The sequence below is a fragment of the Brienomyrus brachyistius genome, chromosome 8, assembly GCF_023856365.1.
Source record: "Brienomyrus brachyistius isolate T26 chromosome 8, BBRACH_0.4, whole genome shotgun sequence".
Classification (NCBI taxonomy): Eukaryota; Metazoa; Chordata; class Actinopteri; order Osteoglossiformes; family Mormyridae; genus Brienomyrus; species Brienomyrus brachyistius.
The window spans coordinates 10395543-10419055 of record NC_064540.1 but is presented as its reverse complement, the minus strand read 5'-3'; the positions used below and the strand labels follow the sequence as shown (position 1 = coordinate 10419055).

General features: G+C 41.0%; 2 protein-coding genes across 3 annotated transcripts; both read left to right on the top strand.

Annotated features, from left to right (window-relative positions):
* Nucleotides 1-280: 280 nt before the first annotated feature.
* LOC125747314 (nuclear factor of activated T-cells, cytoplasmic 2-like) lies at nt 281-18630 on the top strand. 2 transcript variants are annotated; one of them, XM_049022396.1, is made up of 10 exons: nt 281-519; nt 1235-2150; nt 3311-3479; nt 6096-6298; nt 6993-7165; nt 8163-8303; nt 11987-12042; nt 12557-12689; nt 13083-13697; nt 15991-18630. In XM_049022396.1, the coding sequence occupies exons 1-10, from the start codon at nt 402-404 to the stop codon at nt 16038-16040; spliced, it is 2574 nt and encodes an 857-aa protein (XP_048878353.1). In that variant the 5' UTR covers nt 281-401; the 3' UTR covers nt 16041-18630. The 2 variants fall into 2 exon arrangements, with proteins under 2 accessions (XP_048878353.1, XP_048878352.1); XM_049022395.1 differs by having other exon boundaries at nt 15988-18630.
* A 1384-nt stretch (nt 18631-20014) lies between these two features.
* manbal (mannosidase beta like) lies at nt 20015-21715 on the top strand. Its single transcript, XM_049022423.1, has 3 exons — nt 20015-20108; nt 20655-20827; nt 20963-21715. Exons 2-3 carry the CDS (start codon nt 20678-20680, stop codon nt 21071-21073), a joined length of 261 nt encoding a protein of 86 aa, XP_048878380.1. The 5' UTR covers nt 20015-20108; nt 20655-20677; the 3' UTR covers nt 21074-21715.
* Nucleotides 21716-23513: the final 1798 nt, after the last annotated feature.

Genomic DNA, 23513 nt, shown 5'->3' with positions numbered 1-23513 from the left:
GACTGCCGTTAATCAGCAGGATGTTTTCTGTAAAACACCCAGGGGCGGTGAAACTATACATTGGTATATTTATGTATAGATTACTCATGATCGAGCTGTCCAGAAGTCAAAGTTATAGTGATATAAAGGTGACAGACTGAAATTTCTGGCGAAAGCGTTTGATTTTAATATTATTCTCGTCATTTTCTTTTGACTGGTGGGTGTTCACCGCCTTTTCCACCTTCCTGCGTTTAAATATATGCGTAGGTTTCACCTATAAGGTTGTACCGAAACAGGAAGCTGATGCGAGACGATAACATTTCTTTTGGGGGTGACTGCTACACTTTCGCAGATTATAATTAATCCATTTTGTATTTTACTTTTCTTACGACTCGTTTGGTTTTTCATTAAAAGTCGGAGTGATGACGTCCTTTTACAAAGACAAAGATCCCAGTTCTTTGGGGTTTACCGAAAATCCTGCACAAGTTGAACTGGAATTTGATGATTTATTTGAATATGGCTTCAACGGGGAAGAACAAGGTTTGTACAATTACATCAAATTAAAATGAAAGTAATGGATCCTATCTTCCCATGATATTGTAATATTCTATTATTCGAAATAGTAGTATAATTGCATTAGTAGGTAGGTTAAAAGTGAAAGTGTGAATAACTGTACTGGTTTATAGTGCGATACATATAAATGCACTTAGTTACCTGGATGAAAAAAGAGGACAAACTCGCTTAATCACTTAAGTTCACATCATTTCATATGAGTTTTATATGAAATTTATTTTATCGACGCAAAGACGGTAATGTACAGGCAGTTCTATAGTATATCGTATTTGAAAAGTAATGAGCCATATAGGTTGATTTACAAACTAATAAAGTCGGTCGTGTATATTTAAAAAGGCACCTGGTAAACTTGTATTGTTTTTAATCGACGTTTTCATTTATCAACATTTATTGCATTTCATTATTTGCATTCATATACAGAATCATTAGAGATAAGCTTCATAGTTGACGTGTTCCTAGGATGCATTTGAGTTCAGAGCAGCAGAATGTTGTTAGTACCATTTAATAACATAATTTTTTTTAGGTACTATTGTATGACACTTTTATTTGGTGTAGTTCACAATGTGTATATGCCAGAGTGTTTTGATGTATCAGTGCGGCTACTGTACAGTTACTTAGGTGCACTTTTTATTTTCAAAAACCCCAGACCGATGTTAAATGTCTACACCATATTTCCTTGCAGATGAGACAATAATTGTTCCCCAGAATACCTCCGGTTCTGTATCAGTGCCCATGCACTCTCATGCAGGGATCTTCTCTGAAGATGTCAATGCTCGTGGCCGATCTCCCTGTGACAGCTCTTTCCTTGAGGGCGCTGCGGGGTATGATGACCAGACATACCTCAAGCACTACAGACCTGGGGGAGCTGCTCCGAGCCCGAGGATTGAGATTACACTATCGCACGAGCAGTACCATCAGAGTAGGAACTCCCTGGGGGACCAAGCACCCGTTGGCCCAGGATACTCGCTGCCTGTCCCTGGGCATGAGAGCAGCGCCTACCGGGAGCCACCCTGCCCAAGCCCTGCCAGTAGCAATTCCTCTACTAGCTACCCATCAGATATTCCATCCCCCTGGGCCTCTCCATGTGTGTCCCCTGCTAATAACCAGGTGCTGGCAGACTTGTACTCCGGATTCCATAGTTTCCATCCATGCCACCCAGCCTCGGGCTCCCCTCACACCTCCCCTGGGGGTTCACCACGCACCAGCCTGCTGGATGACAGCTCTCGGGGGCCCCGGTCCCCTTCCCCCCGGGCTGGCTCCCGTAGCAGCTCCCCACAAGGCAAGCGCAATTATGAGATGTGCCACAGCCCCAGCCACTCCCGTGATTCATCACCCCAGCTAAGGGGTCTTGAGGCACACCCAACCAGCATCCATGCCCCCTCTGCCAGCTTGACCCAAAGTGCCAATGGTTTCGAAACTGTTTCCCTGGATTACACCCCCACCAAGGTCAGCAAGACCCAAGTCGACTACCTGTCGTACCCTGGGATCCTACCGGAAGGGTCCTCCTACCAACAGGATATGAGGAGCACATCAATGACGGAGTCTTATTATGTCATGCCAACTTCTTGGCCCAGTCCACTTGTCCCTGGCATCTGCAGGTAATCAAACATGGAACAGGATGGATTGATGTGCCATTTAACCGTCATATGTCAGCCATCCATGCTCTGCAGTGTGGACTGTGCTTTTGTTTGGGCAAATTTATTTCGCGCTAAACTGCACATTCATGTCACAGGCTACATTTTATGTTTTGCTTGAAAGCAAATTATATGAGAACAAATGGCTTAAAATTTCCTGCATTTTGCATGAATTGAACTATTTGGACTCAGTGGCTAAATGTGTAGTACCATGCAGGGGTGGAGGAGGGGTCTTACAGCAGAGGTCCCACGGTGGGGGGCGGGGGGGGTCTTAAATTGGGGTATGGGAGGGAGTCCCCCTTGGTAAATTTTGCAGTGGGCCCCCTGCCGTTATGGGTCAGAGGGTGACCGCCCCTCCTCCGCCCGCCTCCTCTGCCGCTGTGCTGTGGTCTCACACCCCCAGAGCTATGGTTTGATTTGCACTCTGACACCTGGAGTGTGGAGTCCTGCAGATTAACATTCAAAGTGATACCGTGCTTTTATGTTGTAAAAAGTTGTCAGATCAACAGAATACACTGACAGAACATAGGGTACAGCAGTGGAACAGTTTTGTTCCCCAAGGTACAAACAACATTAATGTACCCCCAACGGTATAAAATGTTCATCAGAGTCCATTTAAGCACAAATTAGACTAAAAGGCACATTTACATACTGCTGGGGTTCAATTGGCAGACCCTTGAGGAAACAGCCCCAGTCACAAGTAACTATACCCTCAATGGCACTTTTTTCAAACTGTGTATTCGCAAATAAATAAAAAGAATCTTTATCAGCTTTAGTTAGTTAGTGCCGTGTAGAATATGCAGATGTAGTTCATGGAAAGGGGCAAAAAATAAAGAGAAGTAAAGTGATATCTTTCTAAGCTAAAAGGACAAGGGGAAGATCTGAGGTGTCTGTAGACTTGGGCCTGATTGTCTGGTTTGGCTGTCAATCAAAATGTTAAGGGGTCCAATGCCGAGAGTATTTGGTTTTAGGCAGTGGTTTGGGAGGAGTCCCATTTGCGACCAAGCGTCTCCACGTGTGATTTTGGGCATTGCTGTCTCTCATTTTACGCAGCACTTTTTGCTTAAATGAAAAGTATGGTGTTTGTCTTCCTGGTTAATTTTTTTTCTGTCCTCTCTACACAGCTTCTCTGTCACCTCCCAGTCCCCGCTGGAGAGACCAGCTCCCAGCCGCCATGATCCTTATGAGCTCCGCGTGGAGGTCCAGCCAAAGCCTCACCACCGCGCCCAATACGAGACAGAGGGCAGCAGGGGCGCGGTCAAAGCACCTGAAGGAGGCCACCCAGTGGTGCAGGTAGAGTACATGTGCAACAACTTTCTTCCAGCTTATGTGAGTCTGGCAGCATGTCATAGCATGAGTGCACCACGGTGCCAGGGCCGTATCTATGCAGGTGATCCTTATTGTGATTCCACTATTATACAAGAATGTATTGAAGAATAAGAGAATCTTCTATAATGGTATAACGTGGTTAACATTGTGAAATTGAGTAATCTTTAACCCTTGAACTTAAATGAGCTTTTTTGGAAAAAGTAATGTGGAAAAAGACAAGAAGAGAGGCTGTTGATGTAATTTTTTTAGTTTACATGTACGGTTACGGGGCGGCATGGTGGTGCAGTGGTTAGCACTGCTGCCTCACACCTTTGGGACCCAGGTTCAAGTCTCCGCCTGGGTCACATGTGTGTGGAGTTTGTATGTTCTCCCCATGTTGTCGTGGGGTTTCCTCCGGGTACTCTGGTTTCCCCCCATAGTCCAAAAACATGCTGAGGCTAATTGGAGTTGCTAAATTGCCTGTGAGAGTGAATGGTGTGTGAGTATGCCCTGTGATGGGCTGGCCCCCCATCCTGGGTTGTTTCTTGCCTCGTGCCCATTGCTTCTAGGATAGGCTCCAGACCCCCCGCGACCCAGTAGGATAAGCGGTTTGGAAAATGGATGGATGGATGTAAGGTTACTCTGGCAGCCTTGTATGTTTGAGAGGAATTGATGTTTCAAATGTCCACTGATTAATTTAATGTGCATCCAAAGTAGTATGCTCACATATGTTCTGCGGTGCTAAGTTCGCTAATCATAAAGGGCCCTTTTTAGGAGCGATCCCATGGCCCCTATTATTATATTTTTTATCATTCAATATGACACATACTAGTTTATATACACAAGACTATAGCCTTACTACTGAATATCTGTGGTATTTTACATCGATCTATACTCCTTTTTGTCCTTATGTGATTCATCTGTGTCATGTAAACAAATGAGTGCTTGGTCATTTGTTCATTTACCAGGCTTCCGCCATTATTAAAAATTACATAACACCAACAATATCTGAATCAGGACAAGTCTCATTGACTGTTGTCACAGTGGGTCTTTTCTTGTGTCCTACTTCTACACCCTCTGGGGTATAACATCCTCCCTGCTACTCTCTCACTTATCTCTAACTTTAATCTGACACAGAGAAGTGCTGCTGCGGCTTTGATCAGTGGAAAAAACCATAATACGCTGTGATGCCGTGAGCTGTGTGTGTATGTGTGTGTGTGTGTCTATATATATATATATATATATATATAGAGAGAGAGAGAGAGAGAGAGATTGTTCTGTCCATTTTGAGGTATAGTTAACTTTAAAAGTCTGAATGATCGATATACTATCCAGTGAAATCTTCTCTGCTGAAGTAACCTAGTAGCTAACAAAGATATATAGATATATAGATATATAAATGTGTACATAACATAAGAGACATTTCCATTCATCTTCCAATTTCCTTCCATAATTCAGCCTTTTAGCTTGGCAATATACAGATTAAGTGACAGTTTACTTATTTTATCTTGTGCATCTTGAAGCTGGAAGCTGTTTCTTAAATAATGTTTCTTTTCACAACAGCAAGCAGGTAAATATGATTGCATAATGCATTATGCACTTTTTAAGTCAAAAGCTGAACTGTAAATTCTGTTTGGAGGAACCGAAATTCAATAAGTTGCCCCTTAACTGTAAGCAGAATTTGTACTTGGATTTACATGGTTTTTTGAAGTCTTCTAAGACAGACACTTCACTCGCTGCAGGTTTGTGCTTTGTGGTTTCCACTTGCTTCCTCCTCCTCCGGTTTTTCAGTATCTCAGTTTGTGTATGAGTCGCTGCTGCTGTAGAAGGTGTCACCTTTATTTTGCAAATTACTTTATGAGCAGAGCGTCTATTTTTTTGTTTTGTTTTTGCTTTTTTCACTGCAATGTCTGATGCTTGCCCGGGCATTTCAAGTGCTTTGTAGTAGCACGCAGCTTATTTGATTATGCAAATGTGCAAAAACGTTTTAAGGAAATATGACATGAAGAATGGCCTGGCCGTTACATCTCACATTATGCCTGCTTCTTTTCACTTTCTAAATACTGAACTTGAAATAGGGCTTTGTGTTTAATGATGCCTTTGCATGTTACTGTATCTGGTGATACTAGTATTTTTGTTGGAACTTTTAGCAAATTACAATACGGCGATCACTGTACAGTATTCCTGTTCACTTGGCCTCTTATTAGCTGTCTGATTCATTATTCTACTTGATTCATGCTTGCAAAGGAATTGTAATGGAATATGGAAATGCTAATATTTGAATTGGCAGAAAATGTCCTCACTGTACGGTGATGTCACACTCACAGTCTCTTACCTAATACAGATAAGCAGAGTCAAGATCGCTCCCCTCTTCATAATTGCGAAATTTCTAGGTTGTTTCCCCATGAAAAAAAACAATGTAAAATGAATGTTTTTGGTACTGTTTGTGAAGAATTGTATGTAGACAAATGTGTTTATCGGGCGGTTTTTAGTAAAATTCCATGCTCATGAATAAAGCAGCCCGGTCCTTCTCTGGATATATGAGGGAAGCTAATGAGGTCTGATCTGCAGCTAATGAGGTCTGATAATATTTTCTTCCAGCTCCATGGGTACCAAGGTCACGACCCTCTGAAGCTCCACATTTTCATCGGCACAGCCGACGAACGGGTCCTCAAGCCGCATGCTTTCTACCAGGTCCACCGCATCACAGGCAAGACTGTCAACACTGTCAGCTGTGAGAAGATGGTCCATGGGACGAAAGTTCTGGAGATTCCACTGGAGCCCAAGAAAAATATGGAAGCCATGTAAGGAAGTCCTTTTGAGAGTGCGTAGTTTCTGTAGGTTTGCAACTGGTCATTGAAACCACCACACTTTTTAATTATTGAATCTGATTGAAATAACTAATGTCACTTAAAACAACAAAAGCCTGGCCTAATATATGGATAATTTCAAACTAATAACTGGCCTTTGGGCTTAAAAATGGGCAATTATCAAGATAATGATGGTGGCTTTGGTCATGTCTAAGGAAAATGTTTAATCATTGGGGGAAGAAAGTATGTCTGTAAGTAAAAATGTGTAAAGCAAATGAGTAGTAACCGTGGTATAAGTGGCACCTATGAAACAGGTGAGGGCGAATCTTGGGGTCAAAACACAGGGTAAGCCATTTTACCCAGCATCCATAGAGTTCAGGATATATGATCACTCTGCTAGCTACAGGATTTAAACTGGTGACCTTCTGGATATGGGCACAGATGCCTAACCCATTGAATCACAAGGTGCTGTGTCTTTTATATTTTGTTAATTCTTTCCAGTACTTAGCATTATGGTTACCTGGGATCTTGTGAAGCACACTGCCTTGGTCACAGCAAACACCTCTGCTGAGCAATTAGGGGAGTAATGACAAGATCTACCTGTAATAGCAGCCATCAACGATCATTTAACACTGATCATTGTTAATATGGCATCTACCACTCAACTGCGTTCCTGTGTCTTTGGCAGTATCGACTGTGTGGGCATCTTGAAGTTGAAGAACGCAGATATCGAGCTGCGGAAAGGCGAGACGGACGTCGGACGTAAAAACACATGCGTTCGCCTGGTGTTCCGTGTCTACATACCTGAGTCTGGCGGCCAGCTTGTCACACTGCAAGCGGCATCCGATCCCATCGAGTGCTGTAGGTCCCGTCACACGTCACTGACCCTCTTACATACACGCACCTGTTTTTCACCATATATAGGAAATAAGATGGGATGTAAAAAAAGATTTTCCCAGGATTCAAGTTGCCCTGAAGAAAAAAAAACACAAAAATGAGACATTTTGTAAAAAACAACAGCATGTATAAAATTTCAACCCAGCCATCTATCCAATTATGACTACTTATTCTGGTCAGTTCATTATTATTATTATTATTATTATCCATCCATTTTCCAACCCACTTATCCTACTGGGTCGCGGGGGGTCTGGAGCCTATCGCGGAAGCAATGGGCAAAACCCAGGATGGGGGGCCAGCCCATCGCAGGGCACACTCACACACCATTCACTCAAACATGCACTCCTACAGGCAATTTAGCAACTCCAATTAGCCTCAGCATGTTTTTGGACTGTGGGGGGAAACCGGAGTACCCGGAGGAAACCCCACGACGACATGGGGAGAACATGCAAACTCCACACACATGTAACCCAGGCGGAGAGTCGAACCCGGGTCCCAGAGGTGTGAGGCAACAGTGCTAACCACTGCACCACCATGCCACCCCATTATTATTATTATTGTTGTTGTTGTTGTTGTTGTTGCTGCTATTAGGAGGTTGTTTTACCTGACAAACACCTTTTCAGTTCCTGGTGTGCTTTCCTATCATAGATATTTTTATGGTTACAAAAACAGAGACTATATTGTGTGTGGGCTGGTTGTTCATTAACTGTACTATACAAGTACTCACCTCTCAGTTACATCATTTGGAATTTTTTGGATTTGATGCTTGCATATATACTTATTCCATAATTTGCACTGCCTTCAAGAGATTACAATATGACTTTTATTGAGTAAAGCGCTGGCCATATGGCAGCATATAGTAGTATGGGTAAGAAGACAGACTTTAAACAAAAGGTTTCATATTTAGTTTCCGAGAGAATCATGACCTGTTGTGATGATGCATCTCCTTCATTGGCCACAGCCCAGAGGTCGGCCTACGAGCTCCCGATGGTAGAGAAGCAGGACATAGAGAGCTGCTCGGTTCTGGGGGGGCAGCAGATGATCCTGACTGGACAGAACTTCACCTTGGACTCCAAAGTGGTTTTCATGGAGAAGACACGGGGTGAGTTTTGCAGAGCCCTGCGGAGTTTTCCACAAAGGAGGGGGGTGTTCCATGAAGCAGGATTTCTCAGTTAGCTGGGATAACTTAAGCTAGAACTTTTGATTGTCCAGTACGAGATTAGGTAAGGAGCATTCTTATTGGATGATCATGGCTTCTATCTTAAGTTAACCCAGCTAACCGAGAAATCCTCTTTTATGGAACATCCCCCAGGTCTTAATGCCCCTACTTTGGCAACATGCTCCTACATCCTTAGTTTGCTGGATGTCTTGTACAGTTGTTCAGAAATGCTACATAGTAAGAGAAATATACTGAAAAGATATTAATGGTGATAGTATTGTTCAAATGTTATCCATCCATCCATCTTCTAACAAGGGGAGGGCGTGGCTGGAGCCTATTCCAGACAATATATGGCTCAAGTCTGGGGTACACTAATTCAATAATTTTTATGATAAGTATGACCTTTGTGCCAAGAGAATCTCATATAATTAACAATACATTGCTAATAGTTAATAGCGTTTATTATTATTATTATTATTATTAAAATCTGGTTATGCAGATGAGTAACTGTAAATATGGAACAGTTTTTTTTTATTATTTTATATTACTGACAGCTTATCAGTTTTTATATAGGCCTGTCATTCATCAGATCGAATTTTGACATTATTTGGTTTCATATCAGTTGGCTGCTATTTACACTAGAACTCAGATGCCAGAGAGAGACAAGCAAACCATGTGCAGAAGCACAAACAAAAGCTTCTGGAGGGTTTTCAGGAGTTCTTCATACTGCTGTTAACTCCCATGCTGAGAGAGGATGCTAATTTAGCTTAAAACAGCTATAGAAGAAATTTCTGCAAGGAAATGTTCATGGTTTTAACTGGAGAAAAACAAACAGTACAAAATACAGGTCTTCAGGGGCAGCAGTGGACTCATTTGCAAGTGTAACTCGTGCATCTCCTCACGTGACATTTTATTTTCCATGACAGTTATCAATGTGTTGTGAAAACTCCACTTTCTGTCAACGGGTCTTTGAACCTCGCCCTTCTTGAAGAGCATTAGGTTCCTGTCACTAATTTTCTGAACCGAAATTAATTTAACATAAACTTTGCAGTTAAGAAGCAACATTTTAAACTTTTGAATATGTAGTGTGCTATTTTACCATTTCTTAATTTCTTAAGCCCCTTACAGCCCTTAGGGCTGTATTTTTCAATATCACAAAGACAGACTTTTTAAAATGAATGAAAATGGAATATTTTTAATATTATATTTAAATGTCACATGACGTTCTCCAACAGTTTTTCCTTATTTTTTTCATTTGTTGTCATATTTCGTTAAATGCCAGAGAATCCAGGATTATGGGTTCAGTCTTTTAACATGATATTAATAATTCATTGCCTGCTTTCTAACTGATTAGGGCATTTTACGGTGCATTGATTAGTCTGTTGGCCTCAGACAAAATGCTGTTAATCACAAATGGTTTTTAACCGTGTTGTCTTTTAGAAATATTTGAAATTTTGATAAATAAGCTTGCCGTTTACTTGATATTTCATTATGGTAATATTTCACCTTAAATCTGTGCCAAAACAGTTGTTGCTGAAATGGGTCACTTTGATGATAAATATACTTTTCCGGAATTCCCCACCATAGTTTAGTCATATCTGTATACACTATTTTTCTCAGTTTGAGAGGGGCCTTTCCCTATAAGTCACATCATTTAAAAAAGTCCTTTCTCATAAAAATGCAGCTGTATCATCCTGTGAAATGCACATGCTTGGACTTCCTGACTTGTGAGACATAAATTCTATGTGCAGTTTCTGGAATAATCTCTCGGGGGGGGATTTTATTAATAGCAATATTATTGCTATTATTCTAGAGCAGAATCTTTAGGTTAGGTTACTGTCTATGCCTTCCATTTATGTGTTTGGCTGTACGATGTGTTTTGGTTTTGGTTTAGTGTAGAACCACCACTGAATGAAAATTTTAAAGGTTTTTAGGTTTAGTGATTTTGGAAATCCATGAATGTTTTTTTAAAGTACTATCACCTTGATATGGAGCTTCATTTTTCCATTTTCAGAACTGTAAGCGCTCCTCAGAGTGTATCATTTTTAGCTATCTGCTGAAAGAAAAGCAAGATCCACCCTTTTCTGTGAATTATAATTAGAAATGTCACTCTATATTGACTTATTCGTTTGCATGGGGGTGCAAAAGAATGTCGTATTCAGAGAAGTGCTACTGTATTTATGCACCAATGACGATTCCATACAATTTTCCAAGCGTGGCTGGTAGGGTATGAAAGTGAAGGGAACTACCCTACTCTGTCGAAACAAAACACAGTAGATGATATTTACTTGCACCACCCACATGCTACTTAGAAGGAATGCAAAGAATGAGAACCTAAAGACGAAATTCTGAGAAATCAACCTCAGGCAGTGTCATGGACCTGCACATTCATCGCTCATCATTTCCCCCTGCTGGTACTTTCACGTAAAGCTCTTTTACAAAATGATCTTCAGGATTAAGCTAAACTGACTACTGCAACCTTAAAAAAATTTTTAAAAACTCAAATCAATGTTTAAGACCAATTTTAAGTCTTTAAAACGATTTGTAGTGTTTTCTAAGCAGGAGGTCTGCAGAAATGTTTTGTAAATTAATGAAATTGTTACAATCATCTGGTACAAACAAAAAAAGTGTTCTAGGAGAACCCCGCTTCCTGGAGCCAAAAGTACTCAAAGCGAAATTTTCTGGAGCAAGAAATGTTCTTAGCTATTTAGGTGAAGACACGTTAGGGGTAGGGGGGGCCCATGTATGCTCTGTTTTTATTGGTGGATCCCTAGTTTAAGAAAGTTTGATACCCATGATATAAACCTCCTCATGCACATTAAGGTTATGTATTTGATGTCCATGCTCCCTTGTTTGCATTTACATTTATTCAGCGTGAATATCAGGCAAATAGCTCATTATGAATATTCATGCTGCTGAGGAGTCGACTAGGCATAGATGCAGCTAGGCTGAGCCTCCAGTGAATGCCCAGGTGCAAGTCCACACAGCACTGGATCAGGAGCAACTATGCTGCTATTTATTCTAAGCTTAGGATAGCCTCTCTCATACCTTCCTGGCCTTCGATCATCCCATATGATAACACCCACACTATGGTTTTAAGCATCCATCCATCCATTTTCCAAACCACTTATCCTACTCGGTCACGGGGGGTCCAGAGCCTATCCCGGAAGCAATGGGCACGAGGCAGGGAACAAGCCAGGCTGGGGGGCCAGCCCATCGCAGGGCACATTCACACACCATTCACTTACGTATGCACACCTACGGGCAATTTAGTAAGTGAAGTCCACATGTCTTTGGACTGTGGGGGGAAACCGGAGTACCCGGAGGAAACCCCATGATGACATGGGGAGAACATGCAAACCCCACACACATGTAACCCAGGCGGAGACTCGAACCTGGGTCCCAGAGGTGGGAGGCAACAGTGCTAACCACTGCACCACCATGCCACCCCATAGTTTTAAGCATTTGCAATAATAAATAAAAGTAGATACATTTGTGCAATTCTACGAAGCTTTATTGCAGAAAATTGCATCAAATTGTAGAAGTTATTTGATAGATAATAGTACTAGCCGAAAACCAGCGTGTATCTTTCTGCTAAGACATGCCTTGTGTGTTCGTGTTTACAGAAGGACATCACATCTGGAAGGCTGAAGCGACTGTGGACAAAGGCAAAAGCCAGGCTGTAAGAGTTTGCGTGGATTGTTCTATTGCTTTCATGAACCTTGTATGAAGAATTGGGCAATTTATACATCTCCTTCATATGTCGTTATCACCCACTGAATGCAAATATAGTTATGCTTTATGGAGGGATCCCTTGTGCTGGTGAGCTATTTGTACTGGTTTCCTTCTCCCATTATAGCAATACTGACCACATTAGTTACTTTAGTTGTTAGTTGTTAGGTCAGAAAACCTTGATACTTTAAAAATAAATACTGCCTTTGAAATTCAATGCATATGTGCTGTACTCTCTAACAATCAGTGTTGGGGAAGTTACTCGCAAAAGTAATCCATTACAGATAGTTCAGGTCTAGAAAATCCAGAGCAAGGTTATGTTTCAACCAGCCAGTTGAGTATAAGGACTTGGTTGAAGCAACACCTTGGTCTGGATTTGTACTTTCTGGACCTGAACTGTCTGTAATGAGTTACTTTTGTGAGTGACTTTCCCAACACTGCTAACAATAGACTGTTACTTCCAGAGTATGCTGTTTGTCGAGGTCCCCTCCTACCGAGACCCATCCATCGTATATCCAGTGAAGGTGAACTTCTATGTTATCAACGGGAAGAAGAAACGCAGCCAGCCTCAGCACTTCACATACACCTCTCTGACAGGTACCAACCTCTACTTGTAGGGGGCGGTATGTTGTTCAGCTGGTTTGGGCTCTATGCCCAGGTCCAGAAGGTTGTGGGTTGGAACCCTGTTGCTGGCTGGATAATCATATCACCATTGTGCCCTGGGCAAGGCCTTTAACCCCAACTACTCCAGGGCTGCTGGACCCTTGGTTTTGACCCCAAGCTTTGCTCTCCTGTATATATAATGTGTGTCAGTGTCTCTCTTGGAGGGCAAGATGGGGTATGTAGAAATTACTATGTGACGCCGTAAAGTATATCGATCCTGCTATTCACTCAGAAGGTTAGAATGTGTGGTGAGATGGGAGGAAATATGAACTGCTATGCATAAAACTATTCACAAATCCTAATTCCTGCTTGATATGTCCTCTTCAGCTCCCTACATTAAAACAGAGCCGTTGGATGGCTCCCTGTGCGGACAATCGAGCTATGCAGCGTCTCAGGCCCCTGACTATTACAGCAACCCCTTCAGCCTGATCAACGTGGAAAGCTGCCTTGGTGACACCATGCCAAACTGCCAGCAGCGGCACTCTAACCTTCCTGGGCCTGATCTCTGTCCCCAGCAGCCAAACCCTCCTGTCATCTTCCCTACGGGGAGCCGGAGCTCAGGGCTCTACCACCAGCTGGGCATTGTAGTCCCAAAGGCCCAGCATCCCATGATTGTACATGCCATGCCGCCAGCCCATTCCACCTGCGTCAACGCCTCTGCAGTCCAGCTGTTGCACCCTGGCCAGATGCTCCCAGCTTCGCAAGCGGAGCACAAGCAAGTCGTTTACGCCAACAACTGCCCCCAGGCAGCTGTCACGGCCTCAGCAGCTCTACCGGAAGCCTGCCCCCCTGTAATCCAGCCTCAGCTCTACAGTCAGAGGCTCCCAAAGAGTAGGCCTCTCCCAGAGCAGAAGTTTCCCCAGCCTGAGGAAAAGAAAGCAGCTGCTTCTGGGAACATCACCATTAAGCAGGAGAACCTCGACCAAGCCTACCTGGATGATGGTAAGCAGGCATTTAATTTCGCTTATTATCCGTTCAGTGTTTTTTCTTTGAAGAACAACAGATTGCATAAACTCCAGTATCAGCTGGCAGATTTATCCAAAACATCATCTTAATAGGAAATGCGCATTGGGTTTTTACATAATGAGTAATCTCTGCATTTTGTGCTCATTTCACAAGTGCTTAGACCAGAGCATTGGGCTGATCTGTGTCAGAAAACTTTCTTTTTTAAAATCAAACTAATAACGAAACTTCTGCAGAAAGTGAGATTCAGCTATAAACATGAAAACGTATATTTTCCGAACACCTATAGCTACGTTTATGTAATGTTTTACGTCTTAAATATTCTTTAGAAAAGTATAAAAACTGATCTGATCTTAGCATGCAAGTGTCCTTTCTGACATCTAAAGGTCAAAAGGTGCGATTTGAGTTGAACAATCTCAGTAAATATGTGAATAATCTCTGTAAATCACTAAATGTATGAATGTAAAGGGAGAGTAAAGAGGGTGAGATTTTGCTGCAGGCGGCCGTATGTGGGTGTCCGGAGGCAGGGGCCGCCTTTGAAGTGCCGAGTTGCTCGCTTGTGATTTTGAGAGTGCAGTAGGTGGGGTGTGGGCAGGGCGGGCGGGAGGGGGGGCAGAGCCAGCATCCGCTGCTCCCGGTTGCCACGCGCTCTCCTCCTCCATCGCACTATGTAGGTCAAAGTTTTAAATAGGACATGGTACTTTATGATTATATGCAAACAAACATATTGTGTTCAAACAAAAAATCTGGCCACAGGTGATTCATTAGCATTAGTTTTGTTTCGGCTTAAACGCCAACTTAATCTTTTACTTGTATGATCTGTTTGTACCTTTTTATGTTCTGTGCTTCTGATTTTTGCAATATACTATATAATGTAGTATGCAAAAGCCATCAGGTAGTGTGGACCTCTGCTGGCTAGAAGGTTACACCATATTTCAAGGTACCTGTATGCCTAAATACTCAAGTATGTATGTATGTATGTTTAAAAAACAAATGAATATGCTAATGAATAACCTAAGTCTCCACCTTTGGGGAATCAGGACTCACTTAATTCTTTTTCTGCTTAATACAATTAAGTCCATGAGCTTTGTTACAAGGGGTGAATTATATTCTTGACCTGAACACCAAACAATACACTGAGGCGTTATGTGCGTTAACAGTGACGCATGGTTTCTGATGAGTACTAGAGATAACTGACATAACCTCTTTAGTTTACAATCTGGTCCATTCTGCCACATTTGATCACCATGTATCTTACATCAAACACTGCGTCTGTCACTCCGTCTAATGGGGGCATCGATTCACACATACGACACAGATGATATCTGACTTATAAAAGCATATAAAACACTCTAACAGGGTCAGAAATGTTACTTTTATAGGGCTTCTGCAACATAAATTACAGAATCATATCGACATCCAAAAACGTTGCGTTATCATACAGCCACGTCTTTGTAAAGGTCTGTTTGGAAAACTATGTTTCTATTAACGAATCTGTTGAGCAATATTAACCATCTGTGAAAATGTAATTTGAAAACTGGTTTTAAAAGTATAGTTTCCACAATAGGGTGACAGCATCTGTTAGAGATATTCACCACCCACCATCCATAGCAGTACAGGTTCCTATTACTGTTAAATAAAAAAGTTCACGAGAACCTGAACAGCCTAGCGATGGGTTCCCTGCTCTCCTTTCAGCAATGTCAAACTTATTTCTTAGAATTACACAAAAAACAATGACACAGTAAAAGTTTCCATTTCTGCACTTTGGCCACTTTGTTCTACAGAACAACAGGAAGTTATAGCAAATAACGGGACCCCACATGAGTGAAGAGACATGTCTTCAGATTTGTGGTTTTCTTCCTGTGCGTGGGCTGCCCAAGCTAGTACAGCACCCAACTATGTTCTAATAAAACTTATTTTAATTTTTAGATACAAATATGCACATGTTATTGCTCTGTAATGGTGGATCGTGACATTGCCTTAAGATAACATATATTATAAAGTTGTGCTTAACCACTAAACTGCCTTCGTGCCGAATTCCAGCATAAAAAGTAAGGGCAGTTAATTCATATGCCACCCACTTTGTGCCACCGAGAGACATTTTGTGCCAAAGCTAAACTGTTCCTCTGTTGGATGTTGCTGAAAGATTTTACAGCATAAAGAGAGTATGAAGAATGAAACACCTTCAGATGAACTGCAGCCTGTAAATAAATCTTTATGAATACACCCATATATTCAATTACTATTTTATGCTCCTTTTTCTCTCTAGTAGATGACATCATAAGGAAGGACATGACAGTCCACGGCAGAGGTCAAACGTAGAGGATGAATATTTTGAGGAATTCAGCCTCCAGAACGCTCCAGGGCATTTGGACAGTCACCTCATTAATGAAGTCAGCTTCGCTAAAAATGGTGATTTTCTTTCTCAGTGCTTCCAAATGGCAAAGTTTGTTGACTTTTTCCTCTGAGTTGATGTTTATTATAATACGTACCAATGATCCTGTACAGGAAAGCTCCACATTATATGGTTTATTTTGTTTTTCTCGGATGCACAATTATGAATGTTTTAAATTGTGAGATATGCGAATGTTAAGGATTTCTTTTGATCCAGAATATCATGGTCTGTGTTGACAAATGCTAATTTTTCATATGTCGATTACATGACCGTGTCGTAATCAGTGTAGGGTCAAATGTTCCTTTTTATCTGCAAACTGCAACTCCTGCATCTTCTCGGTGGTTTTTGTGAGACAATCTGTGTGCCGGTTCTGTGTTGAATGTGAGCAGGTCTACAGTGAATATGTACGTATACGTTTTTTCATGTAATATATTTGGATATTGCAAATATTCAATATGAAATGTTTCACGCTGCAGGGTTTTCTCCCTGGGGTCCACATAACAGATACCTTCAAGACCACTAAATTGACTATCAGTATAATTTTCAAGGGTACCCCCCTCTCCAGAACAAGAAATATTAACCACCCCCCCCCCTTCCGATCCTTAGATTTTAGCTACTTATGTGATCACCAATTAATGGTCCCCCTGGCTCTGATTGAGTTTTATTTAGGCTCACTGGTTTACGAAAGGTTGAAAAACACTCTTTATTTTATTATTCTGAAGGGTAAAATATGTCTTATGGTTGGTCTCTGTGGCCTTGACGATGTCCTACAAATATTGTCCTGAGTTCTATGAGGTGACATGAGGTATTGGTGTAAATAAGGTGAACAAGACTTTGGTAACATTCTGTACAAGATGGGTGCACCCAAGTGGGAGGGAATGTACTGAACACAGCAGACTGAACCCTCTGCTAAATCCAGAGTTGTCCATCAGACTGCCAGACAGAGAAGCATGATTCATCACTCCACAGAACATGCTTCCACTGCTCCAGAGCCCAGTGGCGGTGTGCTTTACACCACTCCATCCGACGCTTAGCATTGTGCTTAGTGATGTGAGGCTTGCATGCAGCTGCTTGGCCATGGAAGCTCAGTCCATGAAGCTCCCTGTACACAGTTTTTGCTGGAGTCAAATGCCAGAGGAAGTTTGTAACTCTGCAGTTACTGAGTCAGCAGAGCGTTAGTGACTGTTACGCACTGTGCGCCTCAGCGCTCGGTGACCCCGCTCTGTTATTTCACTAGGGCTGTGACTTTAGGGCTGAGTTTCTGTTGTTTATAAATACTTCCACTTTGCAGTAATACCACTTACAGCTGACTTTGGAATATCTAGCAGGGAAGAAATTTCTTGAACTGACTTATTGCGAAGGTGGTATCCTATGACAGTACCCGGCTTCACTGAGCTCTTCAGAATGACCCATTCTTTCACAAATGTTTGTAAACCTGACTGCATGACTGAGTGCATGATTTTATACACGTGCCAAGGGGTCTCAATGAAACACACAAATTCAGTGATTAAGAGGTGTGCCCCAATACTTTTGTCCATATAATGTTTTAATATCAAATCTCACACTGTCACATTTTGCTTGTGATTTTGGGACACTGAGATGCCCTATATACTTCATATAGGAATATTCACAATGCATTGCTTTTAATGCATATCTTCAAATAAGTCTCTCTACTAAACAGACATATCAAAGGTTATACCAGGAATAGCTTAGCACTGGAATTGGAAGTGGCATTTGTAATGACGCCATGTAAGCTTGTCTTCATAATTACGCGTTTGAGTTAGGAAAATGCTTTAGCCTTTAACCATTAATGTAATTAATATAATATAATTAATAAATGCTATATATTAATGCTCTAACAAATGCTATTTGTGTAGCATTATGTAACATTTATAATGGAAAGCAAATATACATTGTTTAAAAACAACATCCTATTTACCTATTCACAACAGCATTTGTATCATTTCCAGCACAGCAATATGGTATGAGAGGCACATTGCTGGGATGCCAGTCCATCATAGAGCCAATACACACAAACATACACAAAACCATTTCCTCTGGACAATTTAGAAACACCTGTTAGCCCAGTTATATGCCTTTGAGCTACAGAAGGAAATCCACATTACGCAGGGAGAAAATGTCAACTCTCCACACAAAGAATGGCGATTCCAATCTCCAGCCCTGGCAACTGTGCTACCAGTGAACCACCATGCTGTCCTGCACTGCAAAATCTAACATAAAACTGATTGTATAACTGGACTTCAAAAGATTTGGTAATTTTGCTATTAATATGATTTTGCTGTTGGATAAAGTTTGCTATTAATATTAAATTCAAACTGATTATATTTATGCATCTCATGTTAGTTATTAGTTATTTCTTTTGTTAAAATACTTTGATTTCACATTTATGTTATTTTTTTATGACAAACTACAAAATGTCCATTTTACTGATGAATTCGATTGACTGTTTTGTTATTATATATTAATTACAATTTAAAAATACAATATTTGCCAATCTGATGTTCCAGTGTCCGTAATGTTACATTTATCATATTTTTCTTATTGAATGGGAAAATTTATACGATTTAAATTTGAGCACATGTCTTACCCATATCTAACTATAGACTCCTGTTATAAGAAGAAGATGTCAAATGTTTGTATATAGTATAATTGTTTTCAGCAAACGGCATCTGGATGGTTTGGGCATGTCCCTACCAACACTGGGGGAGTACCTTGTGTGTTTAGGGGTAAGGGGGGCGGGGGGTTTGGGGCTGATTTGGTCCCTACCAGTATTGAAATCAGACCTACACCCTTTCAGTATTCAGATTTGCAATTTGATACTTTACTGCCAGGTATTTGAATGCATTCAAATGCACTTACAGTGCAGTGAAAATGACCCCTCCGTTATCGGACTTCATCAAACTTTATTTGGGGGGTTAGTATTTTACTAGTTCTTAGATCTACAGTGAGCTAATCAAAAATCCCTTTGGCCTTACGGCATTTTTTTCAGACGTTTAAACAATCTCAACAAGCAGTACACATCCACCCATTTTCCAAACCGCTTATCCTACTGGGTCGCGGGGGGTCCGGAGCCTATCCCGGAAGCAATGGGCACGAGGCAGGGAACAACCCAGGCTGGGGGGGCAGCCCATCGCAGGGCACACTCACACACCATTCACACCTACGGGCAATTTAGCAAGTGAAATCCACATGTCTTTGGACTGTGGGGGGAAACCAGAGTACCCGGAGGAAACACCACGTCAACATGGGGAGAACATGCAAACTCCGCACACATGTGACCCAGGCGGAGACTCGAACCCGGGTCCCAGAGGCGTGAGGCAACAGTGCTAACCACTGCACCAACATGACGCCCCAAGCAGTGCACAACTATCTCTAATCCCTACAATGCTGTGTGACTTTGTTGTGTAATGTTAGGGTAACACTTTCAGTTTAAAAAAACCAGGCCTTCACAAACTTTAGTTATCAGACTTATATAAACTTTATGGATTATAATTGTCCGACGTATATAATTATTACAAATCTTATTTGCTTTGAACAAATACAACCTTAAGGTAGATGTGTTATAAATATCGTTTTAGTGTGGACTGCAAAGTGGTCATGTAAATATTAACTATTCTCGGTATAATAAGGGATAGTCTCCGGACCCCCCGGTCTGGAAAATGGATGGATGGATGGTATAATAAGGTTGGTTGTGTTTATTAAATGAGAATCCAATAGGCAGTAAGTGGTATTACAAATGTGAACAACAGACGGCGACACTGGAAAGACTTCTGAGAAGATTCTATCTGGTGGGATCTCCAGTAGCTCATCTGGATTAGTTTCACAAGCTTCTTCACAGCTCCGCATAAGGCGCTTAATGCAATTCTATAACAGATGTGCAGGCAGAACGTATCGAGTTACGGCAGAATAACGTGAAGCAACCACCGGAAGCTGCTTGATTCTACATCCGGTGGATGCTGAAGGCTGGTGTTTTGGTAGGTGTGCTGCTTGTTTGGTAACTTTTAAGTTTATAATTTTACTGCCAGTTTAGTAATTTATATAAAATTCCAACTACACACTAACCACACCCCCTGTTACCAAAATATATGTTTTATTTCCCCAATACTTAGGTTGCATTTTATCCAAGTTAGCTACTGAGCTAACTACGATTCAGAATTGCGTCTGTACATTGAATTAGCTAACGGTTATTTATTATGAATTACGCTCACATTTGCCTCTTTGTTGTGTTACTTATTGCATTTTACAGTTGAACCAAGTTTTATTTAGCGCTACACAAACTGGTATAATATTTCTTAATTTTCACTAGCCCGAACTCATGTTTTTTTTATTGTGACTGTCTGTAGTCTGCAGTTGTCTGCTGTTGTCTGCAGTCTCGGGTTAACTGATTCTCGGGCGCTGTTCGTGATTATCATGTACATACGAAATTTAAATTAAATGCAATGCAATTTGCATTTAAAATTAACCATTGATGCAATATACAAATGTGTCATATTAGCTGAACTGATTTGATAACGAAACAGGGGGGAAAGGAAGGAAACAGAACATGACGCCGGAACTGGATCTAACACCCCCTGAGGTTCCCGAACCGACTTTCCTGGAAAATGTCCTGCGTTATGGTCTCTTCCTGGGTGCCATATTTCAGCTTGTATGTATTCTTGCCGTGATAATACCTTCTTCAAAGGTGCACAACCAGGTAAGAGGCTCACGTTTTCCTTGCATACATTTCTGTCATATGACCGTTTCTGTTGTCTGGTTACGGATATATTTTTGAGTAGTGATATTGCTGTTAATTCAGATGGGTAAAGTGCTATCTAAATCCTAAATATAGGAGGAGGCTGAACACAGTGACACACAAGGCACAGAACAGAGCAAGAAAGTTAAAGGATCAGTTCCTCAGCCCCGACAGAAACCAAAGAAAGAGAGCAAGAAGAAAAGATGAGTGACTGTGTAAAATAAGGATTTCTGAGGTTTGTGCTGGGGGGGGGGGTTGTCACTGAGAGCAGTTGTCTGTGGAAAAACAGTGAAAATAATTCCATGAACCAGAAAGCCCTCAACTTTGGATTAAATAAGCCAGTTAAAAAACTGAAGACAACATTTGTTGATGTTTTGAGCAGGCAAAACAAATGGTTTAACAAATGAAAAATTCCCTCAAGAAAATTGCAGAAAATCTTTAATTTCTTACAAACAGACCTCTCATTCCAAAGCAATAGATGTTAGTCACTACTCTGGTTTTTAAAAACTGAAATCCAGCCATGGATATTTATTTTAATTGTTCTTTTGGCTTTGAGAAATATTGTGTACAAGTTTACTCCTGTCAAGGAAACCCCGGTGTCTATAAAACAGTAACTAAGACCAATTTAAACACTACTTCGTGTCGTCAAGACCCTGTTTGTATTTGCCTTCTGCTTTATTGTTCAGTCAAGTAATGTGTTTTGAATTTTTATAATCTTACGTTGCTATATTTACAATGTGCCGCTTTTCTGCAGAATAGAGTGTTAAAAGGTCAAACATGACTTTGCCTTGTTTTTCCACTTGGCTATGCTTTATAAAAATATGTAGAGAAAATAAAATTCAGCTGTAATCTCTATGTTTTTATTTGTAACAATATCATGTTTGTGTGTGCGTGTGTGTATGTGTATACTTACACTGTCTTACAGTTGCAAGAATTTTTAAGCCTAATGTTCAAAAACTAAAATTAACTGCACACGTTTTTTTTTTTTTTATTTCCTGAAGCCTGTCTCTGTTTTCTTATTATTATACATAGTAATACACTAATAACATTCAACATTGTATTTATTTTTATTTGTTTGACTCAATATTGTAAATGGTTGGCACAATTGCTAAGTACCACTGTAACCATTGTTACAGAGGGACTACACACTATGGACAGTTCAGACATGCCAATTAGCCTAACTGTTAACAACAGGAGGAAGTCCGTAGGAGGAATATGCAAACTCCAGACACACATAATGTGTGTCAATTTCACCCTTGGAGGTGTGTGTTTGGAGTTGGCATGTTCCTCCTCTGCTGTATGGACTTCCTCCTATCGTTAATAATTAGGCTAATTGGCATGTCTGAACTGTCCATAGTGTGTGGTCCCTCTGATAGGACTTTGCAGGGGCTTCTTGCAGATAGCTTGGCTTCACATAGGCGTCATCTGATTGTAACAGTACTCACAGGTAACTTTAGACCTTCTTTGATCTTCCTGGAGCTGATCATTGGCTGAGCCTTTGCCATTTTGTTTATACTTCGATCCATTCGAATGGTAGTTTTTCGTTTTCTTCCACGTCTTTTAAGTTTTGGTTGCCATTTTAAAGCATTTGCGATCATTTTAGCTGAGTATCCTATCATTTTCTGCACTTCTTTATATGTTTTCCTCTCTCCAATCAACTTTTTAATCAAGGTACGCTGTTCTTCTGAACAATGTCTGGAACACCCCATTTTACTCAGAATTTCAGAGAGAAATGCATTATAACCACTGACAGCATGCACAACATTTGCTGCCTTCCTTACTTAAATAAGGCCCATTATTGGCACCTGGTTTTTCACAGAACGAATGGCCTCACTAATTGAACTTCACACTGTTATTATTTGGAACATGCCGCTTTCAATTAATGATTCAATTACACAGAATCAGCAGCATGCATGTCATGACTGTTAGGTTTGTTGGTTTTCCCATTACTCTACTACACCTACTAGTAAATTACTTGCTATGTAGATATATAATTTCTACCAAAAACAGTGATTTATCAGGTTAGTGATGTCGGACTCCTATAACTTTGAACACAGCTGTATAATTACAAGCATTTCATATGTGTGAATGGCGTTTATTAACAATTGCATGAAGTTTATGTAAAGAGTCAATATTTGTAGTGTTGGCCCTTCTTTCTCAAAGCCTCTGGTTGGCTGCTGTCAGTCAACTTCTTGGCCAAATCCTGACTGATGGCAGCCCATTCTTGCATAATCAATGCTTAGAGTTTGTCAGAATTTGTGGGTTTTTGTTTGTCCATCCGCCTCTTGAGGATTGACCATAAGTTCTCAATGAGATAAAGGTCTGGGGAGTTTCCTGGCCATGGACCCAAAATGTTGATGTTTTGTTCCCCGAGCCACTTAGGTATCTCTTTTTCCTTATGGCACGGTGCTCCATCATACTGGAAAAGACATTGTTCATCACCAAACTGCTCTTGGATGGTTGGGAGAAGTTATTCTCGGAGGACGTTTTGGTATAATTTTTGTATTCATGGCTGTGTGTGAGTGAGCCCACTCCCTTGGCTGAAAAGCAACCCCAAACATAAATGCAGACAGTCTTTTTTCCGGATGCCCCAATCCCTGTACCTTTTGCAGAATATCAGTCTGTCCCTGATGTTATTCTTGGAGAG

Excerpts from the sequence above, each read along its gene's own strand:
- LOC125747314 (XM_049022395.1), top strand. The coding sequence starts at position 402 with ATGACGTCCTTTTACAAAGACAAAGATCCCAGTTCTTTGGGGTTTACC. Across the intron at positions 520-1,234 it reads CTTCAACGGGGAAGAACAAG|ATGAGACAATAATTGTTCCC; the intron begins GTTTGTACAATT and ends ATTTCCTTGCAG. Across the intron at positions 3,480-6,095 it reads GAGGCCACCCAGTGGTGCAG|CTCCATGGGTACCAAGGTCA; the intron begins GTAGAGTACATG and ends ATTTTCTTCCAG.
- manbal (XM_049022423.1), top strand. The coding sequence starts at position 20,678 with ATGACGCCGGAACTGGATCTAACACCCCCTGAGGTTCCCGAACCGACT. Across the intron at positions 20,828-20,962 it reads CTTCAAAGGTGCACAACCAG|GAGGAGGCTGAACACAGTGA; the intron begins GTAAGAGGCTCA and ends TCCTAAATATAG.